This window comes from Rhinichthys klamathensis, unplaced genomic scaffold (assembly GCF_029890125.1).
Source record: "Rhinichthys klamathensis goyatoka isolate OS25496 unplaced genomic scaffold, OSU_Roscu_1.1 h1tg000018l_1, whole genome shotgun sequence".
NCBI classification, from domain to species: domain Eukaryota; kingdom Metazoa; phylum Chordata; class Actinopteri; order Cypriniformes; family Leuciscidae; genus Rhinichthys; species Rhinichthys klamathensis.
Window position 1 is genome coordinate 4,900,565 of NW_026606569.1, and position 19,958 is coordinate 4,920,522.

General features: G+C 41.0%; 1 protein-coding gene across 2 annotated transcripts; it reads right to left on the minus strand.

The window, feature by feature from the left end:
* Positions 1-163: 163 nt before the first annotated feature.
* On the minus strand, positions 164-10,014 carry si:ch73-170d6.2 (uncharacterized). Of its 2 annotated transcripts, none has more exons than XM_056234179.1 (2): positions 9,814-10,014; positions 164-2,140 (listed from the first exon to the last, which is right to left on the minus strand). In XM_056234179.1, the coding sequence occupies exons 1-2, from the start codon at positions 9,833-9,835 to the stop codon at positions 363-365; spliced, it is 1,800 nt and encodes a 599-aa protein (XP_056090154.1). In that variant the 5' UTR covers positions 9,836-10,014; the 3' UTR covers positions 164-362. The 2 variants fall into 2 exon arrangements, with proteins under 2 accessions (XP_056090154.1, XP_056090145.1); XM_056234170.1 differs by having other exon boundaries at positions 164-2,143.
* Positions 10,015-19,958: the final 9,944 nt, after the last annotated feature.

Below are 19,958 nucleotides of genomic sequence, written 5' to 3' on the forward strand. Positions count from 1 at the left end.
AGAAAAGTCTTAAGAGAGGTGTGCGACACACTGCAAAAAGATGCAGATCAGCTAGCAGAGCAGGCAGAGGGAAAATCTGGGTAATTAATGGCCCAACTGATCACCAAATCCAACACCTTGAGGAGAAGACACCAAGAAAAACTCAATGATCTGGAGTAAATTAAAAATTTTATTGAAAGCAAATCAAATGAACTTAGGCACATGTCAGGAGTTTGAATCAGTATATTATTCAGTGTTGCTCTTTGTTAATGCATATTTTAATACAACTTTGCCTTTGCTTTAATTTATTATTTCTAGCTTGGTTTCTTCTGAGCTTATCTGAGTTCTGTTGTATGGTTGTGCTCTATTGATTTATTTTCAAACTACAACTGTTTATAATAGTTTGCCTTACTGAACAGGACCATTGGATGAAAGGATGATCCTTTTTTTGTTGTTGCAGGTTTGTATGCTTTCAAATCTTCTGGAAGCACTTCTCCTGTGGAAACCTTACTGATAATCTCTGCCTTCTTCCTGACTTCTATCAAAGCCTGAATGCGATTTTGAAATCCATGCTTGGCTTCTTGTTTCTCAGACTCAATCATCAGATTAATGTAATCAGGGGTGGACAGAGGATTGGGCTTGAGGGCGATTTCCTGCAGCCGCTGCAAAGACATTTGAGATCTTTCAATTAGTCTGGTCACAATATCCTGGACAACCTCAAGCTCCTTTTCAAGCTCTTCAAAGATCTTCTCTTTTGACATGACCTGTCCATGTGCAGCCTTAAATCGCTTTTTTAAATCCTGATAGGTTTCCTTTCTCTTTTCTGGGACATAAGTCCATTTGTATTTCTGATTGAAGTGCACAGTCCAGGGACACTTTCCTGGACAGACCCGACAAATTCCATCTGTCATGGCCTTGCACTTATATTTATCACTGTCATTTGGAATTTTGCATTTATTATGACATGTGAAGTGACAAGTTTGGCAGTTGGTTAAGAAGTACCCAGAATTGTTTTCGATCTTTTTTGGGACAGTTATATCTAATTCGTATTCAAAATTCTTGTTCGCATCCATTTCCGCCTTGTGTTGCTCCAGAGCAGCTCTTGTCCTCTTGATTTCATCCAGTTTTGTCAGACCAGCATTGATTTGGGGCTGAAGGCCTTCCACAAGCACTTCTAGCTCTTGCCGCTCTTTCAGGACTTCTCGTGTCAGAGACAGGCTCTTGGTTTCCATCGTTGTAAGGGATGTGAAGAACTTTCTCATGCTAGAAAATCCCAGCTTCCAGAACATTCGGTCAAAATCAGACTCCTCATCGTCTGCAGATGTGTTATTGGTAGCAAACAGAGCAGAGTTGTTGAACTTGAAGTGAAGTGGCTCTCCAGACTCATTGGTAGAACAGGGCACCTCAGAGACTTTGATGGCCTCGAGAACAGTGGGTGTTTTCCCATCTGCAAAGGTGACCATCATAAGGATGTTTTCAGCAATATCCTTCCCAAATATGGAAAGAACGGAGTCAAAGATATATTTCTGTGTGTGCGTCAGACGAGCAAGTGAAGCCTGTACTACAAAACACACAGCATCAATGCGGTCGATCCCTCCACGGGCAGAGAAGAACTCTTGAATCTGCTTTGTGATTTTCTGGTCATGTGAAATTCCTCTAGTATCACCGAAGCCTGGTGTGTCCACAATGGTCAGAGAATATGGGACCCGGAAACCATCCATGTGATTGATTTGATATGCCGTGATCTCCGAAGTTTGACTTTCAGCCTGGGATTTCTGCTTCCCTTCATCTATCAGCACAAACCGGAAGTCATCTTCCCATTGAACTCCCAGGATGTAGTTGATCATGCTGTTAATTAGAGTGGTTTTTCCTGCACCTGTGGCTCCGATCATCATGATGGTCTTGTTCTCTTTTGGAATGCTTTTCCCAAACGTGCTTCTTCTGCAGAATCCATTGCTGTTCTGCCACGTTTTATCCAGGTGGAGTTTAAACATGGGCAGGTTTTCATTGCTTCCATCTTCTATTTTCCTGCTCCTGTTGTTCTTTATATCATGTGCATCACTTAAACTTCCATTGCTGTGGTCTTTTTCCATGGTTTTGCTGCTTGTGTTTTCTCTTGATGTTTTTTTATCGTTGTTAACAGCACCTGTTTCCACCTGTGCTGCTAAAAGAAAAAGAAAATAATAGTTTGAACATCCTGCTATGAATATAGTATAATTTGTACTCACACTCTGTAAGGCTGAACTGTACCTAGACACAATTGAATGTGTTGTGTGAACAGCCTAATCTTAAAACGTATCAATAAAAACATGTTATACAGTCTGAATATTACCGGTAAGCTGTTTTTCTTAAAGCTTCCAGAAATGATGCAAAAATCATGCCAGAGATTTTTGATGTATAGAAAATCTAAATATTGATAGTGACCAAAAGCCAAGGAAAAATAAACGGATTATTCTTAGAAAATATAACTAAAGCTAGTGGTTTTCTACAGTAGCTCCTTGTGAACCTACAAACATTTCAAGGAAATCCTACAGGGAACACCTGATTTTTTTTTATGGACATGGTCTAGGATAAATAAGGGTATACATCGCCCTAATACTGGGTGTAACCCAGCACAATAGGAACTACCAGTGACATAAGTGTACATGTAAAACACCTGCACCCACCATTTTTAAAAAGCCATGTAAACACACAGGTTACATAAACTTACTCAATGAACATAGATAACGGTATTTAGCTGTTGTCTGCAATGTTGTATTTATTTATATTTTGTCAGAAGAGATTATGCATTTACATTCCATCTACATTATCAAGAAACCCACGACACACAAACACAGCTCCGATCACGCATCCTTCATCCACCAGTTGTTGACGTTTGTAAATACTTAAATGATGCCGCTGTCGGCCGAGTTCCTACTGCTGGTACTAATGCAACCAGGAACATTTTCCTAGGGGAACTTTTAGTTCTCTGGAAACCCTGGTGACTAGTAGGAACTATATATACATATACATTATATATATATATATATATATGAAAGAGTCTCTTCTGCTCACCAAGGCTGCATTTATTTTTTTAAATTGTGAAATTATTACAATGTAAAACAGCTGTTCTCTTTCATTGTTACTCAGAGTCACTGCAATCCTTATGCACGAGGGCAAGGCTGATTCAGGGCTCATCTAAGAGATGCGTGTAGCCACCGTTCTCGCTATGAAGGTGACCACATGCTCCCTGGGTCAGGTGGTGTCCACATGCGTGATCAGACATCTCTGGCCTAACCTGGATGATATGCGCGAGGCTGAGCGAACCCGCTTCCTCAACTCCCCCATATCCCAGGTTGGCCTCTTCGGCGGCACGGTCGAGGACTCTGCCCAACAGTTCTCGGCCGCCCAGAAGCAGACTGAGGCTATCAAACTTATTCTGACCCAGCGGCCAGACGCCTCAGTCCGCTCATCGCCGAACATGCCATTGTGAGTGGGCGCCCCAAATGCTTAAAGTGACAAATCATACCAGCGTACTTCGAGGTCAAAATGCTTGCCCGCTACGCAAAATGTGTACAGGTTGGCAGGTCTGCCACAGGTTGGGGCTCCATGTGCAATGGACATGCTGCCGCGGGCTCCTGAACAGGACCCCAGCGCCTTTGGCATGTCAATTGCCTCGAGTTGCTGGCAGTACGTTTGGCTCTGCACCGCTTTCGGGCCTTGCTCAAGAATCAACACGTACTGGTCCGCTCGGACAATACCGCGACTGTAGCGTACATCAACGGTCACGGTGGTCTACGCTCTCGCCGTATGTCGCAACTCGCACGCCACCTTCTATGGAGTCAGAAGCGTCTGAGGTTGCTTCGTGCTATGTACATTCCTGGAGACCTGAACCGTGCAGCCGACGAGCTCTCACGGATTCAGCCACTCTCTGGAGAATGGCGACTCCATCCCCAGTCGGTTCAGCTGATTTGGGAACAGTTTGGCGATGCACAGGTAGATCTGTTTGCCTCCCCCGACTCTTCCCATTGCAGCCTGTTTTACTCCCTGTCCGAGGGCACGCTCGGAACGGATGCACTGGCGCACAGCTGGCCACGCTGCCTCCGCAAGTATGCGTTTCCCCCAGTGAGCCTTCTCGCACAGACCTTGTGAGTGATCTAAGTGATCTTATGAACCACTGACAACTCTTAAATAACTGGTTTATAAATAATGCTATACTTCATTTAGAAATGATAAATTGATCATTAATAAAGTATGAAAATACAATTATTAAACACATTATAGATATGCTTTTAAATCAAGAATAAAGCATTTATTGCAGTATTTATAAACTGCTTATTAATGTCTATTAAAGGGCACCTATTATGGAATTTTGAAAATTACCTTTCATGTAGTGTGTAACAGCTCTAAGTGAACAAAAACAGCCTGCAAAGTTTTATATATGAAAGTTCACCGTAAAAAAAGTTATTGTCTCTCAAATGTATGAGTCGACTCTGAGTCAATTTAATGAATTGTTTTTCTAATGAGTCATTTTCCTTTTCGTTGTGACGTCAAGACGAAAAATGATCAAATTGGCCGCGCCCACTCATTGCGCGCACAGACACCAGGGAAAATTTGAAAACATCATGTCGACAACAAGACGCTGTGTTCTGAAGTGCGAATCAAAAGCAACCTTCTACTGCACAGGGACGAGCATGTGAAGAATCAGTGGCTAGAGTTTATATTTACAACTATACCACACAAGTATAGCCCGAACCTTGTGCTGTGTTTCGCGTCATTTTAATGACGATTGCTTTACAAACATACCGGTAAATGCTTTCAAGTGTGGATTCGCGAGCCGGTTGATACTGAAGGAAGGTTCAGTACCAAGTTTATTTGGATCAGCTTCCTCCTCCGAATCACAACCTCTAAGTATTATTAATAATTTTTGCTTTGATGTGTTTTGTAGCATGCTCAATAAGTATTTGTGTGTGTTGTGTAAGTTACGCTCAGCGCAGCTTCTAGGTCTCCAATGTCAATTTTTTTTAAATATGTGAAATGTTTGTCGTTGTTATTGGAGTTGTCATAAAGAATAGAGCAATACCTTGTAGTACTGCAGTGCTTTATTAATATGTTTATTCGTTGGGCTATCGCAAACAATAACTGATAGCAGATTAGCGTCACGCAAAGGAGGGGTTTGGAAAAATGAGTCGTTGAACGAATCATTTGGGAGTCGGTGAGCAAATCAGGTAAAAATAAATGCATATTATAATACAACAAAATAGTTTTTTGTCATTGCATGCATGTAAAACTGTTGTTGGGGACTCCCAAAACAATGGAACACTTTTATGATGGATGGATGCACTTTTATGGACTTTCAAATCAGAAACAACCATTCGCTGTCATTATGAAGCTTGGAAGAGCCAGGACATTTTTTAATATAACTTTGATTGTGTTCGTCTGAAAGAAGAATGTCATATACACAGAGGATGACTTCAGGGTGAGTAAATCATGGGCTGATTGTCATTTTAAGGCTGATTTATGTCCTTTAAAGGTATAGTTCACCCAAAAATTTATTTTGTCATCACTTACTCACCCTCATGTTGTTCCTAACCTGTATGAGTTTCTTTATTCTGCTGAACACAAAATAATATATTTTAAAGAATGTCGGTAACTAGACAGTTGGTGGTAGCCAACGACTTCCATAGTATTTTCCTATTATGGAAGTCAATAGCTATAGTCAACTGTTTAATTACCGACATTCTTCAAAATATTATCTATTGTGTTCAACAGAAGAAAGAAATTCATACAGGTTTTGAACAACTTGAGGAAGAGGAAATAATGACAATTTAAATTTTCGGGTGAACTATCCCTTTAAAAGCTGTTTATACCTGCAAACTGATCATGCAATGGTTTTAAATAAAATGGTTTTAATAATTTAATTTATGAATGAATAATATTTTTGACAAGAACATTGTTTGGATTGTCTTTTGTTTTGCAGTTATTCTGAAGTTGCATTATAATATTATTACCTATAGATTTATATACTGTAATAACTACATATTATATAATTCTAATATTATCATTATTAGTAATTAGAGGAATGCTAGTAACTGCAGCAACCGGGGTATTCACAAGTTTTCTTTCTACATAAAGCTATGCCCTTCTTGTTTTGTACTTTGTGCATGTGTATTGAATGTTAAATAAGTTAATAATGATAATATGACTGTTTATCATGGTGATTTGTACAGAGGCTTCATGGATTTGCACTTAACAAGTCTAAACAGACAGTGAATGAGAGATCGACTGAGCGCTGTGCGATTACCTGCGTCTGTCTGTGAGGCCAAGTCATATGTTCATGAAAAGGTTGCCGTGTCCAAGGAAAGTGATGTCTTTGTCGTATCATCCTTTTAACGTTTAAGGGTATTTCCCATGTATGGCGTCAGATGCGCTGGTCAATGCATTGAATCAATGCCATTGGTCTCTATAAAGAGAAGCACAAGCGGCAACATTCTAATCTGAAAAATGAAGCCTACCCGGAAGTGCGAAAAACTGCAATACATCGAAAATCCGCTAGGGGCAGGTCCCAAAAGGGAGCAAATGTTGTTAGACCCCCATGTTAAAATGTCCGTTTTCACAGCATAAATTCATGTTTTTACAGGTTGGTCCCATGGACTTTTATTGTATTTTTCGATAGGTTCCGAGTGCCTGACAACTGTGAGGAGGGTGAATTTTTTTCTAACTCGTTAGTTTAGATCGTATTTAGATACAAAATGTATGGCAAATAAGGGCGTGGTTAACTTTGATTGACAGCTTGATTGACAGCTGATAACAGGCTGCGCCGTGTGGAATTCCTGAAATTTGACGTCTCGGCCATGATCTGACACAACACATCATAGCACCTCTGTATCCTTTCTGAACATTTGTATTGAAATTTCGTACATAAAATGGGTTGCTCTGCTATAAACTGCACTAACCGACACTGTAGGAGGACTTCGCTCCCGCAGTCCCATACTTCTCATAACGAGAATTGAGAAAAATGCCTGTTTCTTGTGCTACTTGGGGCTGTGCAAATCGCCACACAATTGAAAACAGGTCTCGAGGAATTATCTTTCACAAGCAAGACTGAACATTTGTTTCTGGTTGTATTTGGTCATGATATAATTAGTAATAGTAATGTTCAGAGGAGAAAGGCCGCGAAATTTAAAAATAATACTGTTATCGTGTCACAAAATGTAGTTTTAATAGTTTTTCAGTCGACAATGTAGTTGTTTAAAGCTCAAATCTGTGGTTTATTTATAAAGATAGCGCCTATTTAAAAATTTGATCTGACGTTTTCGGAGTTGTGAGATCCATGGATCAGCGGGCGCTCAGCGCTCATATACCCCGCCTGGGACAGCTTTACCCCGGCTAGTGCTTCTGACGTGTGCTGCTGGTTCTGATGTCTCTAGGCTAGTGGTTAATCATGAGATATAATTCTGCCAGTCGATCTTGTAATGTTACAGATAGCTAAGGCTGCTTGGCTGAAGAGCATAGACTTTAAAAAATAGCTGAAGAGGCACGGCCGCGGCTCAGTCTCACACAAAGCCCGCCCTTTTACCCATATATAGATTGCCAGAAGGTGGGCGGGGTTAGGATTTCCCAAGATTTTCCAAGATGGCGCCGCCCATACCCCCCATAAACAGCTTCAAAACTGTTCTTCAGAAAGTCTATGGGTGACGTCACAGACGCTTTGTCCATATTTTTTTACAGTCTATGGAGAAGCATCAGCTTCAGCGTTAAGCCACCTTTCCACTGCACACGACAAACGACAGCCGTCGGACCGGAAGTCATTCATTTCCAATGGAGAGTTGTACTGGAGCTGCGGGGAGTTCCGATCATATGCGTATGCGGAAAATTCGGATCCGATTTGAGCTTTGGATCCGTTGAAATATCTGAACTTCTGCGAATCAGTGTTGCCAACTCTTTTCAAAGTAGCCAAGGCCTTCCCTAAAAGTCGCTAAATGTCGTTAGATGACGTCATACGCTAATTAGCATATTCATGACGCCATCGCGTAATACTTGTGTTCTGCCTGCCTAATGTGTTTTCTCTCTAAATTCATGCTCACATACTGTATTTTAATATAATATAACATAATATAATATAGCCGAATGTCCAATAAAGCTGTTCTCATTTCCTATATTGTCAGACAATAGAACGAGTAGCTATGATAGTGAATGACAAAAAAAATTTATGTGTAAAATTATCTGAATTGAGAGAGTTCGGGAACTGGATGAAAGCTTTGTGATAGTGAGTTACAAGTAATAAGCACAAGAAAAGAAAGGAATTAAAATGGTCAAACTAAATTCTTTAAATATAAAACAAAAGAGAAGCAGATAAGTCTGTGGAAAAACAAAAAAACTGCCGTGCGCTCAACAGAAGAATGAGCTGCTGCTCCTCTCAGCCTGCAGTCACTGAACAGGGTAGACGCAGAGAATCAGAGTGACGGCAGGGAGAAAGCAAGACCTCGCGCTCGCAGGACAGTACTGGCAACATTTGTGAGGTTACTGAGGTCTGTCCAAAAAGTCGCTAGATTTGTCGGTAGTCGTTTTTTTGAAAAAAATGTCGCTAAAGGGGTCTGAAAAGTAGCTAAAGATAGCGACAAAGGCGCTAAGTTGGCAACACTGCTGCGAATAGACCGTATGCGACCGGATGTGATGTATTCTAATCAAAACTATGAGCGCGAGGCTAGAATTACCAATATTTTAACTCTTTACATTTATCTGACGCTTTTATCAACTGCTATATATGTCAGAGGTCGCACGCCTCTGAAGCAACTAGGGGTTAAGTGTCTTGCTCAGGGACAAATTGGTGTTTCAGTGGATTCGAACCCGGGTCTCTCACAGCAAAGGCATGTGTCTTATCCACTGTGCCATCACCACCCCAGATGTTATTTTAATGTTATTAATGTTAATAACATTAAATGATATTTAATGTTCTTTAATGTTATTCTGTAAATGCTATTTCTGTAAAATATCGGTTATTAATAATTATGGCAGAATTTTTTTTTTAGAATTATTAAATCAGTATTTATATTGATTAGCTCTAAAAAACTGCTATGTTTTTATTGTAAATGTATTGAGGGTCATTTGTTTTGTGTGGATATATTCATATACATTCATTAAAATCATTCATTTTATTTTATTTTTTCATTTCCGTTCTACTTTGTTCCACTGGTGTGTGTAACTTCCTTCTACAACCCCACTTCCAGAACAGTTGGGACATTTTGTAAAATGCAATCAAATCAAGAAACTGATTAATTTTGTTAATTATATTAATTAACATTTATTTAACTGACAAATACAAAAAGAAAATAGTATGTTCTAACTTTTTTGGAGTTTGTTGCAGCCATCAAAATAAATAAATAAATATATTTACAATATACAATTATGTTGGCCAGTTAAAACATTGGAAAACTTTTCTTTGTACTTTTGTCAGTTAAAAAAAGGTTCAAGAGGATTCAAAAATCACAGATCTTGGATTTTATTGCATTTTACAAATGTCCCAACTTTTCTGAAAATGGGGTTCGTACTTCCAATTTCTTACATTAACGGATAACCTAATCAAAATCAAAATATATATATAAATTTGTTTCATACAATATCATACAAATGTTGTATTTTTGGACCATTTTTAAAGTGTTAAAACATGTTTTGTCTGAAATCCACCCTTCTGCTGGGATCTAACCAAAAGGTTTTGAACAACACAGTGAAGGTGACATACAGATTAGGGGAAATAAGTGATCGCCTAAACCTTACAAATCTAAAAATGTATGCCTACAGTTACTATATATAGTTGCTTTTTTAGCCAGAAGTGGTGCAGTGTGTATATCTCACCTTTGGTCTCTCTGCTGGACATGATGATGTTCAGTTTCTCACCGTCTCTTTCTTTAGTCTTCAGTTGATCGAGGTCTTCTCTGACTCTGGAGATCTGTTGCTTTTACTTTGGGGGATTAAATTGATTTCCTTTAGTAACAGGTCAGGGTATAAACTAACAGCAGGCGTTAACAGCACTGAGCAGGAGAGAACCCACTCTCTCTAGAGATGCATACCAAAAATGAACACACTTGAACACACTTTTACCTCCAGCGGAACTGGGGAAACCGCAGTCTTGCGACATTAACGTTCGTTTTGCAGTTTGCAGTCCTGCAGATAAGCAGTTCTTTTGTGTCCCTCTGGCAAGCAGTTTCCTTCCCTTGTGCTTCTCTGTGTGTGTGTGTGTGTGTGTGTGTCTGAGTGTGTGTGTCTGAGTGTGTGTGTGAGTGTATTTGAGGTACATTCAATTCCGTATTAAAATATTCCACTTCAATTTCACAAGTAAGGGTTAATGCCCGACGAGGTGTCCATTGTCAGGTATTAATGGACGACGGCGAGGCGTAACCGTTCGACACGCAGCTTGTTTGTAAAGTTTTTACAAACAATAATAACTTGGTTTCCCTGGTTACACCAGAACTCCTTCACTAGGTGTCCTCTATCACTTTTTAATGGACACCCTGCAGCCAATCAGAATCGAGTATTCATCCAGACCATGGTATATACAGTATATGACTATAAAATATGTGTTAAATGTTGTATTGCCTACTAATCTGGATATGAAATCTTCTGTTCAATCCCTCAAGCTGGTACCTCTTCTAAATAATTTACATGTTGAAGAGAAAACTGATAAAATTGAAATCTTTATGGACGATCTTTTAGTTGACGACTCCAGAAAGACCACGCCAGAGAACTGCACAAAGCCCAGAAGAAGGAGAAGAAGGCGAGGACTCATCTTCCCTGGGACGAGCTGATCTGGCAGAGAAAACACATGATGAGGAGCATCAGGCAGATGGAGAAATAAACAAACCATTGTTACATGTTGTAAGAGGGTTTATTCTAGAAAGTCAGTTTAAATGTCCTAATTGTGAAATGTCAGGTTTGCAGAAGAAGCTTGCTTCGCTAGAAGCCTGATGTACGCTTGCTTTACAACCTAAGTGTTTGTGGTTTCCGTTTCTCTGAATAAGACCGACGGTTCAGCAGAAGTTACCTTCAGCACAGAGAGAAAGAAGAAGCCCCTCTGTGAGGAGGCCAGAGGCGGGATGTGGTTTAACAACTGCAGGGGAAAGAGTTAAGAGTATATTAAGCTTTTTAGGCATAGATGGCAAAATATGAGATATGTATATGTGCTAATAGCATTATAGCTTGAACTGTGTGTAACCATGTTGAAATATATTCATTAGAATAATATATACAAGTTTGATTAAATAATTTCATAGTTTAATAAATAGAATGTAAGGTTAAAAAGTTAAGATTCATTGACCAGCAATGAGTTTATGATTTTGTTCAATGAGAGAAATGCATATTGGGTAATGTTCATGGTTTACTGACTACAGCATTTAAAAGGTTAAATATTTGTTGTGTAATAATATATGTGAAAATACTTTAAATATGCCTGTAAGCAAGGTGCGATTTGCGGGGGGGGGGATGCGTGGGATTTCCCCCTTTCTGGTCAAAGTATCCCTGCCTCTGCTTAATTATTTTTATCCCCGGTGGGGATAAATTTATCCCCCCCTCAAAGTGATCAGTGCTACTACAATAGTGGCGAGACGGATCACAAAACTTATCACGGGTCCGTGGTTTGATTAAAGTCAATTTTATTTTAAAATGCGCTCCTTCGGCTGGCTCTGGTATAGCGGCCGCAGCCTCTCTGTGATCACCTCTCTGCAGACTTGCTCAATGTCCCGCCCACGGCGCTATCTGATTGGTTACTCCTCACGAGTAATAGCCAATCAACACTTGCGAGACTGGGGCGTTTAGCGCGGCGCGGTAGACGCGAATTGACACAGATAATGCATCTGTCTTTTCTACCATTTCACTGTAGCTCAGCATCGCGATGTAACGTTAACGTTGTTACTTTAACAGCAGTACAACTGTTTCTACTGTGATGGTTTAACTTTGCAATCAATCCATGGTTCAGCAGACTGATAGAAGTAGCCTAGCCTAAACTAAGTAAAGCGATGTAATGTGAACTGTCAGTGCGATAGAACAATAAAATCCGAAAAGGACCACCCACTGGAAAGCTGCGGATTTTCCCACAGGAAAGCAGAAAAAGACTGTTTTCCTAGTATGATGCAAAGGCCTACACTATAGCCTATTTATGTTTAAGTTGACACTACGTTGTGACATTTAATTTTGCCATTCATAAATAAGTGTTTTGACATGTCAAGCCGAGTGGCACTATCCATGGTAGCTACTGGGAGGGGGATTTAATTATTGCGTGTTTTTTCATTGTGCGTGATCACAGTTCATATAAGCTATTAGAGTAAAAATATTGCGTTAGGCTATGAGTTAATAAGAAAAAAGATTTTACAATTCCTGCAAATGCAGTGATGAAGTTCATGTACTCGTGATTTATTTTTATGAATAAAACTTTTTCAAAACATCCCCCCCCTCTGTTTTTTTTCACAAATCGCACCCTGCCTGTAAGAGTAGGAAGAAAGAATTACACATATGTTTTGTGAATTTATTTTATTTCTGAAAGTTTTGTGAATGATCCAATCACAGTTGAGGTCAAAGTGGAAGGAAGTGAACAGAGAGCGTCGAAGGAGTGAGAGAAAAACGCGTGTGGTTTGCGGAAAGAGAAACACGGTTAATGTTAATGAAATTCACCAGTTTAGTCAAAGTGTTCAACCAGGACTCTTATACGAAACTTTAATGGTGATAATTCTGTCTGTGTGAGTGACCTACTCTGCACACGAAGACAGAAATAAGTTTAAGTTAGCCGCTGATATAGTGGTTAGTGTTTGTGCATGGACTTTTCTATAAGCTAGCGACCAGCGACCTCGATTAGTTAAGCCTGTGTGGAGCTGTGAGATCGACGATGATCAAAGACCCGGACGGAGCCGGATAGCGTTACCGAGTGGTGGACTTTGCCCAGATCGTCAACCATGTGACTCTTCTCTTCATCTTCTCTTCATCACAAATCTCGTCCTGTCTTCTGCTGCTGACACTTTGATCCGGTGTGTGTAAGATTACGTTCACATGCAGCAAAGGTACCATTTTTTGTTTGGCCTGTGTGGTGAAGCAGCCATTTGATTTGAGGCTACAACGTACCCGAGCTACATTCAGGCCTGCATCAGTTGAACATTTTGAAGGGTATTTCAGATTCAACTAGGGTTTTGCCGGCTATTTTATTTTCTTGGGCCCTTATGTTTTGAATGTGAATTTGAATCCATTTGTGATCTGATGTGATTTTGACCAGAGATATTTAATTACTCTTTCTAATTTTTCTGAGTAAATCTGTTATACTTTTTTCTATATAACAGTTGTGGTCACTGACTCTTTTGATATTTTTTAGTTAATTAAGAAAAATTGTTTTTTTTTGTTTTAAATGTGAAAGTGTTTACAGGACAATAATTCCAATACATTTAATTTCCAGTTAAAGTGTGTAAATATTACTGCTTAAATAGTGATTTAAAGGGAAAGAGTATTTCATATTTAGTTAGCAATTACTCACACACACAAGTTAAACACTGATTAGTTTATTAGTGAAACCTCACTTATTTGATTGTATTTAAAGAACGCAGGATAGCCACCTCTCATTATAGTCCAACACGCTAGAGAGGCGCTACATGTGGAAAGGTCCAGGCCAGTTATTTGACCTCGTAAAGGATTGCTTCATTATAAGTACAGCCCTAAACTCTGAAGACGGCCCCAATCAAACCCTATAAAAGGTTCTGTTTCCTGTGACTCGGGGCCGCATTTCAAGGTGAAGACCTATACACATTTCTGTTATTTTTTCCTTTTTTAATTTATTGTAGGGGTTAATTTATTTGAGAGGGGTTATAGCACTTACGTATTGTTGTCCTACTGTTAGTTTAACTGCTTCTATTGTTCTCATTTGTAAGTCGCTTTGGATAAAAGCGTCTGCTAAATGAATAAATGTAAATGTAAATGTATTGTCTTTGTATTATTCTGAAACTTTTTTTTAAGTAAAACAAAACCATTTTCTTGGTGATTCGAAAAACTTTCAAAACAAGTCTCAGAATAATTTTTTCCCTAGAAGTATCTTTACTTTGTTATAGTTTAGATATTAATACTAAGAAACTCCCAGTGAAACGGACCCGGGACTGAACTGGATCGGACACCGCAGAGGACCCTGAAACAGCTTCTAGCATCTCTAACCTGCAGGTAAGGGCCATCTATGATGGAAAAGGGTTATGGGAATGTCGTAGAATTGTTTAGAGGTTACAGTGGTTAGAAATACAACAAAAGCTCATTTCAAAAACAGAGGCTTGTGCATTTTACTATTAGTTTGATATCATAATGTCGTCTAGTTAAATTGTTTAATTAATTTATAGGGCTAATTAATATATATTTTTTTAATTTGTTGAAATTAATCCTTGTGCAAATCAAAGGACATTTGTTTATTACGGAGCCTCTAAAGACCCTATTATCTCACGAATATTGATCCGGGAAACACAGAACGTTCCCGCATGGTTCCCATGTGGTTATTTTTTTGGGAACCAAACAAGAACGTTCTGGGAACGTTCCCTGTAGGTTATTTTTAGGTTTAATTTTATAACCTAAGGAGAACGTTCTGGGAAACTTTCCTTTTGGTTATTTTTTTAGGTTCTATTTTTCTCAACAAACTAATTAAAAGGTTGCAAATGTTTTGTGCTTTAACAGCAGTGATCAAACGCTTAATGACATGACCATTATCCCAGCCAGCAATGACATGTGGGGCCCATATGAGGGCTTGATGGACGGCAAATGTGGGCCCCATTATGGGCTTGCACCCGGAATCCACATTGGGGCAAGCTGTGGAAGCCCAGACGTACTAAAAGTGGGACCTGTAAGGGTACTACATGGGTCTTAATTGGGCAATTCATGTCAGACCCATTTGGGCCCCACCTGCCCAAATGGGTCTTAAGTGGGCTTGCACCCGGGATCCAACCATGGTTACCCAGATGGGCTTTAAATGGGCTCTGCAAGAGTCTTATGTGGGTCCTAAGTGGGAAATTCATGCCAGACCCATTGGGGCCCCATCTGCCCAAAGGGGTTTAAAGTGGGTTTGCACCCAGGATCCAGCCGTGGATGCCCAGATGGGGTTTAAATGGGATCTATAAGGGTGTTATGTGGGATCTTAACCGGGCAATTCATGACAGACCCATTTGGGCCCCACCTGCTTAAAGGGCGTTTAAAATAGGCTTGTACCCAGGATCCACACAGGGGGCCAGCCGTGGATGCCCAGATGGGTTTTAAGTGGGACCTGTAAGGGTCTTATGTGGTTCTTAACTGGGCAATTCATGTCAGACCCATTTGGGCCCCACCTACCTAAAGGGGTTTAAAGTGGGCTTGCACCAGGATTCAACCGTGAATGCCCCTATGGGCTTAAATTGGGCTCTGTAAGGATCTTATGTGGATCCTAACCGGGCATTTCATGCAAGGCCTATCTAAGCCCAACCATGCCAAATATTTTAAGGAAACAATCTAAGAAAAACTTAAATCGAAGAATGAATATAAGTCCAAGATAAATACAAGACACTTGACGCTTTGAACTGCAAGAAATATATTGTTTAATTGAACAAACAAAAACAATTTAAATGTCACAACAGTAGATCTCTGAAAAAAAATCTCTGAAAAAAATAAAATAAAAAAATCTCTCCAAAAAAATACATTAAAGGAGTAGTTCACTTTTAAAAAAACTTTTGCTGATCATTTACACCCCCCCATGTCATCCAAGATGTCCATGTCATTCTTTCTTCGGTCGAAAAGAAATTAAGGTTTTTGATGAAAACATTCCAGGATTTTTCTCCATATAATGCACTTTTACTGGGTACCAAACGGTTCAAGGTGCAAAAAACAGTTTCAGTGCAAACTGTTCAAAGGGCTTTAAACGATTCCAGACGATGAATAAGGGTCTTATCAAGTGAAACAATCGCTCATTTAAAAAAAAAAAAAAAAAGTTTGAGTTTTATAAGCTCAAATGCTCACCTTGCTCTGTTCTGTGATGCATGTCCGTGACTCTCCTGTTCGAACTCGTTCATCAAAATGCAAAATGAACAAATCTTTTTTCAAGTAATTGGTTCATTCAACGAACGAAATGACTCGGAAAAAGATTCGTTCCTTTTTGATAAACGAGTTCAAATAGGAGAGTCACGAACGCGCATCACAGAACAGAGTAAGGCGAGCATTTGAGCTTATAAAACTTAAACTTTGTTATATTTTTTTTTTAAATGAGCAATCGTTTCGCTTGATAAGACCCTTATTCATCGTCTGGAATCGTTTAAAGCTCTTTGAACAGTTTGCAGTTTGCACTGAAACTGTCTTTTGGACCTTGAACCGTTTGGTACCCAGTAAAAGTGCGTTATATGGGGAAAAATCCTGGAATGTTTTCATCAAAAACCTTAATTTCTTTTCGACTGATGAAAGAAAGACATGGACATCTTGGATGACATGGGGGTGAGTAAATTATCAGCAAAAGTTTTTTTTTTAAATGAACTATTCCTTTAATACGAAATACACTCATGGCGTGGTGGATGCTCCCTTTTGTCTTTGGGCTCTTGCAGCCCTCTCCCCTCCACGGTCACGTGCGCCGGTGAACCACTTCCCCAGCGCCATTTCCACTTGCTTGCGGTTCACACTTTGAGTAATTGCATTACTCTTCAGTGCACTTAAAAACAAAGGAGCATAAGTCAATTTAGCAAGGTTCTTTTTTGCTCCAACTTGCAACTCTTCAACTCATTCAGTCAAGTAAAACACATTTCCACATGTGGTAAGCTAAAATGTTTCATGGAGTTTTATATACCTATAACCCTTTTTCCATTACATGTTGAAATTTACAGTAGTTTCAAATGCACACCAGATTTGAGCGATATTAAAAACCATTTTCCATGAATATATCAAAATTCATGAATTCTCTCGAGGCGACCCCTTTGTATGCATTATTTTAATGCGCCAGGTCGTTTTATTACTAGTTAGTTACTAGTATTACTAGTGTGTTCTAACTTACAGGAGCACTTTTGTGTCCCCACAAACAACCGTATCATTTAACTTTGAATAAATAAAAGAAAGGCCAAATACAAGTTTCATTGAGCAATTGAAAAACTGAATTTACGATAGAAAACTTCAAAAAGACGCAGATCTTTGAAGCACAGCTTGCCCATCCGTCCAGTCACGCTATACTGCAGTTGCAGTTCTGGCACCATTATGAACTTCATCATCCTCCTGGTGGCATCTTCTAGTGAGGAACCCCCTATGTCTGCAACCATGGCAACCTTAAGAGTAAACAGTAAGAGCACAGTACATTCAAAGTCACAGGAAGAAAACGCCATATTAAGTCAGAATATATCATAAAATATTTAAATAAAATGGCGTCAATTTCTGAGCTTGTATTTGGGTATGCTATGGATCGCGACAACATATAGGATATTGCTAGGCAAATGTGTCAAAAAAGTGTCAACATATTCCTGTATTTCATTTTCTCTGCAACATGATGGAAGGACACAGTTCCGGCATGTGTGCTATAAGCAGAGACTCACACACAACTCACGAGTATAAGTATAATGGTCTTTATAACTTGTCTATTTAGCTAAGGACTTTTTTTTCTGATTTAAGATTAGACAATGCAGCAGTGAACTGATGTTCAAGTTTACTTAAGTCATTTCATTGGGACTACATTAAGGTGAAAAATGTTGTAGCAGACATGGTTGATTTGTTATAAATTTACAAAGTTTTGAAGCAACCTGGCATGGGACTTGAACTCTGCAAAGTTTAGTGATTCATTAAGCATGGGAAGGATTTTGTCAGAAGAAAGAAAACACAGGAAAACAAGAAGATCTGGCCCCCAAAAACTTACCACTGCAGATATGAATTCAGGGTCCGACAACTTCTCATTCATGGCGATAACGTCCTCAACGTTGGCCAGGGGGAAAACAGCGCCATCCGGTATTGCCATGACTGGCATGGAATCTTTTTTGAGCAGTGCGTTTAGCATCTGCCCATGCAGCTTCAATATGTCCTTCACTTCTTCTAGCAATGTCACTAATGTGATGAACATTGCTCTATCAATGTTTTGGGGGGCTAAAGTTTGGCCACGCAGTAACTGGGCTGCTCTGTGGCCAGGAGACGGGGTGGGGCTGCCGTCAAGTAGGCTCATGCTGAGGCCACTTCTGGGGGACCCACAGGGGTTTCTCGGGGTCAGACTCTGTCTTGCTGGGCTGACCCTGGTTACCTGGTGACCAAATTTGGTGACCAAATTTACAATTTGGAAGCAGAAACTTTGACTTTAAAGAACATTTCAATACCTCTAAACGAAAACAAAAAAACTCATATAAATACTATGGCAGATCTACAAGCTCATAATGCATTGTAACATCAGGCGTTGTGAACTCGCTCACCCTCCCAGAATCGTTGGGGCTGCTCCCCCCGCTGGATCCGCTCCTCCGGGATCTGCTCCGCCTCCCGGAACCATGGGCGCTGCTCCGCCTCCCGGTGACATGGGCGCTGCTTCCCCTGCAGGATCCATGGGACCTGCTCCTCTGGGACCTGCTCCGCCACCCGGAAACTTGAGGGTTGCGGCTTCCCCTCTGGGACACACGAGGGCTGCTGAGTCCCCTCTGGGACACATGAGGGCTGCGGCTTCCCCTCTGGGACACATGAGGGCTGCTGAGTCCCCTCTGGGACACATGAGGGCTGCGGCTTCCCCTCTGGGACACATGAGGGCTGCTGAGTCTCCTCTGGGACACATGAGGGCTGCGGCTTCCCCCCTGGGACACATGAGGGCTGCTGAGTCCCCTCTGGGACACATGAGGGCTGCTGAGTCCCCTCTGGGACAAATGAGGGCTGCGGCTTCCCCCCTGGGACACATGAGGGCTGCTGAGTCCCCTCTGGGACACATGAGGGCTGTGGCTTCCCCCCTGGGACACATGAGGGCTGCTGAGTCCCCTCTGGGACACATGAGGGCTGTGGCTTCCCCTCTGGGACACATGAGGGCTGCTGAGTCCCCTCTGGGACACATGAGGGCTGCTGAGTCCCCTCTGGGACACATGAGGGCTGTGGCTTCCCCTCTGGGACACATGAGGGCTGCTGAGTCCCCTCTGGGACACATGAGGGCTGCGGCTTCCCCCCTGGGACACATGAGGGCTGCTGAGTCCCCTCTGGGACAAATGAGGGCTGCGGCTTCCCCCCTGGGACACATGAGGGCTGCTGAGTCCCCTCTGGGACAAATGAGGGCTGCGGCTTCCCCCCTGGGACACATGAGGGCTGCTGAGTCCCCTCTGGGACACATGAGGGCTGTGGCTTCCCCCCTCGGACACATGAGGGCTGCTGAGTCCCCTCTGGGACACATGAGGGCTGTGGCTTCCCCCCTGGGACACATGAGGGCTGCTGAGTCCCCTCTGGGACACATGAGGGCTGCGGCTTCCCCCCTGGGACACATTAGGGCTGCGGCTTCCCCCCTGGGACACATGAGGGCTGCTGAGTCCCCTGTGGGACACATGAGGACTGCGGCTTCTCCTCTGGGATACGCGAGGGCTGCGGATGGTCCTCTGCACAATTTGAAAGCAGAAGCACAGCATTAACAACATTTCAATATCCTAAGAGGAAGAAATACCGGTAACACTGCAGCAAATTAAAAACACAACACTACCATTAAAAAGTAATATATATATATATATATATATATATTAGTGCTGTAGCGGCGCGTCGATGATGTTGACACTTCGACGTCAACGTCATATTTTTTGCGTCGATACTTCTTTATTTATTTATTTTTTGCACGTTCCCGGCGGTACAGCTTGCCACACACACACGGGAGACCGAAACATTGCAGAATAGAGGACGAAGACAACTAGAAGTGAATGTGCTTTCCATTAAATGAATCACACACATTAAGCAAACCCTTAACAAAAAAAAAAAAATAATCACTTGCTCCCAGTGATTGGGAGCACTTCGACTCGGCGCATATATATCTATGGACTCGGCAAAGTAATATAATCACTCTG

Excerpts from the sequence above, each read along its gene's own strand:
- si:ch73-170d6.2 (XM_056234170.1), bottom strand. The coding sequence starts at position 9,835 with ATGTCCAGCAGAGAGACCAAAG. Across the intron at positions 2,144-9,813 it reads GTCCAGCAGAGAGACCAAAG|CAGCACAGGTGGAAACAGGT; the intron begins GTGAGATATACA and ends TTTTTCTTTTAG.